This window comes from Lampetra fluviatilis, unplaced genomic scaffold (genome assembly GCF_964198595.1).
Source record: "Lampetra fluviatilis unplaced genomic scaffold, kcLamFluv1.1 SCAFFOLD_1569, whole genome shotgun sequence".
NCBI classification, from domain to species: domain Eukaryota; kingdom Metazoa; phylum Chordata; class Hyperoartia; order Petromyzontiformes; family Petromyzontidae; genus Lampetra; species Lampetra fluviatilis.
This window is the reverse complement of record NW_027621388.1, coordinates 1,195-5,000: the sequence shown is the minus strand read 5'-3', so window position 1 is coordinate 5,000 and position 3,806 is coordinate 1,195. Positions and strand designations below refer to the sequence as shown.

Sequence of the window (3,806 nt, the reverse complement as noted above, 5' to 3'; positions counted from 1 at the left end):
TAGACTAGCTACTAGCTACTACTAGCTACTACTACTACTAGCTACTACTACTACTACTACTAGCTACTACTAGCTACTACTAGCTACTACTAGCTACTACTAGCTACTACTAGCTACTACTACTAGCTAGCTACTACTACTACTTAGCTACTAGCTACTACTACTAGCTACTACTACTACTACTAGCTACTACTACTACTACTAGCTACTACTACTACTAGCTACTACTAGCTACTACTACTAGCTACTACTACTACTACTAGCTACTACTACTACTACTACTAGCTACTACTACTACTAGCTACTACTACTACTACTACTAGCTACTACTACTACTACTAGCTACTACTACTAGCTACTACTACTACTAGCTACTACTACTACTAGCTACTACTACTACTACTAGCTACTACTACTACTACTAGCTACTACTACTACTACTACTAGCTACTACTACTACTACTAGCTACTACTACTACTACTAGCTACTACTACTACTAGCTACTACTACTACTACTACTAGCTACTACTACTACTACTAGCTACTACTACTACTACTAGCTACTACTACTACTACTAGCTACTACTACTACTACTAGCTACTACTAGCTACTACTACTAGCTACTACTACTACTACTAGCTACTACTACTACTACTACTACTAGCTACTACTACTACTACTAGCTACTACTACTACTACTAGCTACTACTACTACTACTACTAGCTACTACTACTACTACTACTAGCTACTACTACTACTACTGCTACTACTACTACTACTAGCTACTACTACTACTAGCTACTACTACTACTACTACTAGCTACTACTACTACTACTAGCTACTACTACTACTACTAGCTACTACTACTACTACTACTAGCTACTACTACTACTACTACTAGCTACTACTACTACTACTAGCTACTACTACTACTACTAGCTACTACTACTACTACTAGCTACTACTACTACTACTACTACTAGCTACTACTACTACTACTACTAGCTACTATACTACTACTACTACTAGCACTACTACTACTACTACTACTACTACTACTACTACTACTACTAGCTACTACTACTACTACTAGCTACTACTACTACTACTACTGCTACTACTACTACTACTACTACTAGCTACTAACTACTACTACTAGCTACTACTACTACTACTACTAGCTACTACTACTACTACTAGCTACTACTACTACTACTACTAGCTACTACTACTACTACTACTAGCTACTACTACTACTACTACTAGCTACTACTACTACTACTAGCTACTACTACTACTACTAGCTACTACTACTACTTACTACTAGCTACTACTACTACTACTACTAGCTACTACTACTACTACTAGCTACTACTACTACTAGCTACTACTACTACTACTAGCTACTACTACTACTACTGTACTACTAGCTACTACTACTACTACTAGCTACTACTACTACTAGCTACTAGCTACTACTCACTAGCTACTTACTAGCTACTACTACTAGCTACTACTACTACTAGCTACTACTAGCTACTACTACTACTACTAGCTACTACTACTACTACTACTAGCTACTACTACTACTACTAGCTACTACTACTACTACTAGCTACTACTACTACTACTACTAGCTTCTACTACTACTACTAGCTACTACTACTACTACTAGCTACTACTACTACTACTACTAGCTACTACTACTACTACTACTACTAGCTACTACTACTACTACTAGCTACTACTACTACTACTACTAGCTACTACTACTACTACTACTACTACTAGCTACTACTACTACTAGCTACTACTACTACTAGCTACTACTACTACTACTACTACTACTACTGCTACTACTACTAGCTACTACTACTGCTACTACTAGCTACTACTACTAGCTACTACTACTAGCTACTACTACTACTACTACTACTACTACTGCTACTACTACTACTACTACTACTACTACTACTACTAGCTACTACTACTACTAGCACTACTACTACTACTACTACTAGCCTACTACTACTACTACTACTACTAGCAACTACTACTACTACTAGCTACTACTACTACTACTGCTACCTACTACTACTACTAGCTACTACTACTACTACTACTAGCTACTACTACTACTACTACTGCTACTACTACTACTACTAGCTACTACTACTACTACTACTAGCTACTACTACTACTACTACTGCTACTACTACTACTACTGCTACTACTACTACTACTACTGCTACTACTACTACTACTACTAGCTACTACTACTACTACTACTGCTACTACTACTACTACTAGCTACTAACTACTACTACTACTACTACTACTAGCTACTACTACTACTAGCTACTACTACTACTACTACTAGCTACTACTACTACTACTAGCTACTACTACTACTAGCTACTACTACTACTAGCTACTACTACTACTAGCTACTACTACTACTACTACTAGCTACTACTACTACTACTAGCTACTACTACTACTAGCTACTACTACTACTAGCTACTACTACTACTACTACTAGCTACTACTACTACTACTACTAGCTACTACTACTACTACTACTAGCTACTACTACTACTACTACTACTGCTACTACTCTACTACTAGCTACTACTACTACTACTACTAGCTACTACTACTACTACTAGCTACTACTACTACTACTACTAGCTACTACTACTACTACTAGCTACTACTACTACTAGCTACTACTACTACTAGCTACTACTACTACTACTAGCTACTACTACTACTAGCTACTACTACTAGCTACTACTACTACTACTAGCTACTACTACTACTAGCTACTACTACCACTACTACTAGCTACTACTACTAGCTACTACTACTACTACTACTAGCTACTACTACTACTACTACAAGCTAGTACTACTCCTAGCAACTCACCGGATGTCCCTGATGGTGGCCCTCTTGAGCGGGTCCACCTGCAGCATGTGCAGCAGCAGCGCCGCGAGGCCTCTGGGCAGGTGCTCCGGCAGGTGGAAGACCCCCTCGCGGATCTTCCGGAAGAGTGTGGGCACGTGGTCGTCGTCGAAGGGCAACGTGCCGCACAGCAGCGCGTAGAGGATCACTCCGCTCGACCAGATGTCCACCTCGGGGCCAGCGTAGAGGCTGGTGGAGGTGGAGGTGGGGGTGGTGGTGGAGGTGGGGGTGGTGGTGGTAGTGGTGAGGAAGAATTCGATTATTCAGTCACTCAGTCAGTCACTCGGTCACTCAGTCAGTCAGTCACTCGGTCAGTCAGTCAGTCACTCGGTCAGTCAGTCACTCAGTCAGTCACTCGGTCACTCATTCAGTCAGTCACTCAGTCAGTCACTCACTCAGTCAGTCAGTCACTCAGTCAGTCACTCGGTCACTCAGTCAGTCAGTCACTCAGTCAGTCAGTCACTCAGTCAGTCACTCGGTCACTCAGTCAGTCGGTCACTCAGTCAGTCAGTCACTCAGTCAGTCACTCAGTCAGTCACTCGGTCACTCAGTCAGTCAGTCACTCAGTCAGTCACTCAGTCAGTCACTCGGTCAGTCAGTCACTCAGTCAGTCACTCGGTCACTCAGTCACTCAGTCAGTCACTCGGTCACTCAGTCACTCAGTCAGTCACTCGGTCAGTCAGTCACTCAGTCAGTCACTCGGTCAGTCAGTCACTCAGTCAGTCACTCGGTCACTCAGTCACTCAGTCAGTCACTCGGTCACTCAGTCACTCAGTCAGTCACTCGGTCACTCAGTCACTCAGTCAGTCACTCGGTCACTCAGTCACTCAGTCAGTCA

General features: G+C 41.7%; 1 protein-coding gene across 1 annotated transcript; it reads right to left on the bottom strand.

Moving 5' to 3' along the window:
- Nucleotides 1-2,932: 2,932 nt before the first annotated feature.
- Nucleotides 2,933-3,222, bottom strand: LOC144955181 (5'-AMP-activated protein kinase catalytic subunit alpha-1-like; the record flags this gene model as incomplete). The annotated part of the gene is made up of 1 exon (XM_078885496.1): nucleotides 2,933-3,222. A coding segment is annotated over one exon (290 nt), but the record flags the coding sequence as incomplete, so codon positions are not given.
- Nucleotides 3,223-3,806: the final 584 nt, after the last annotated feature.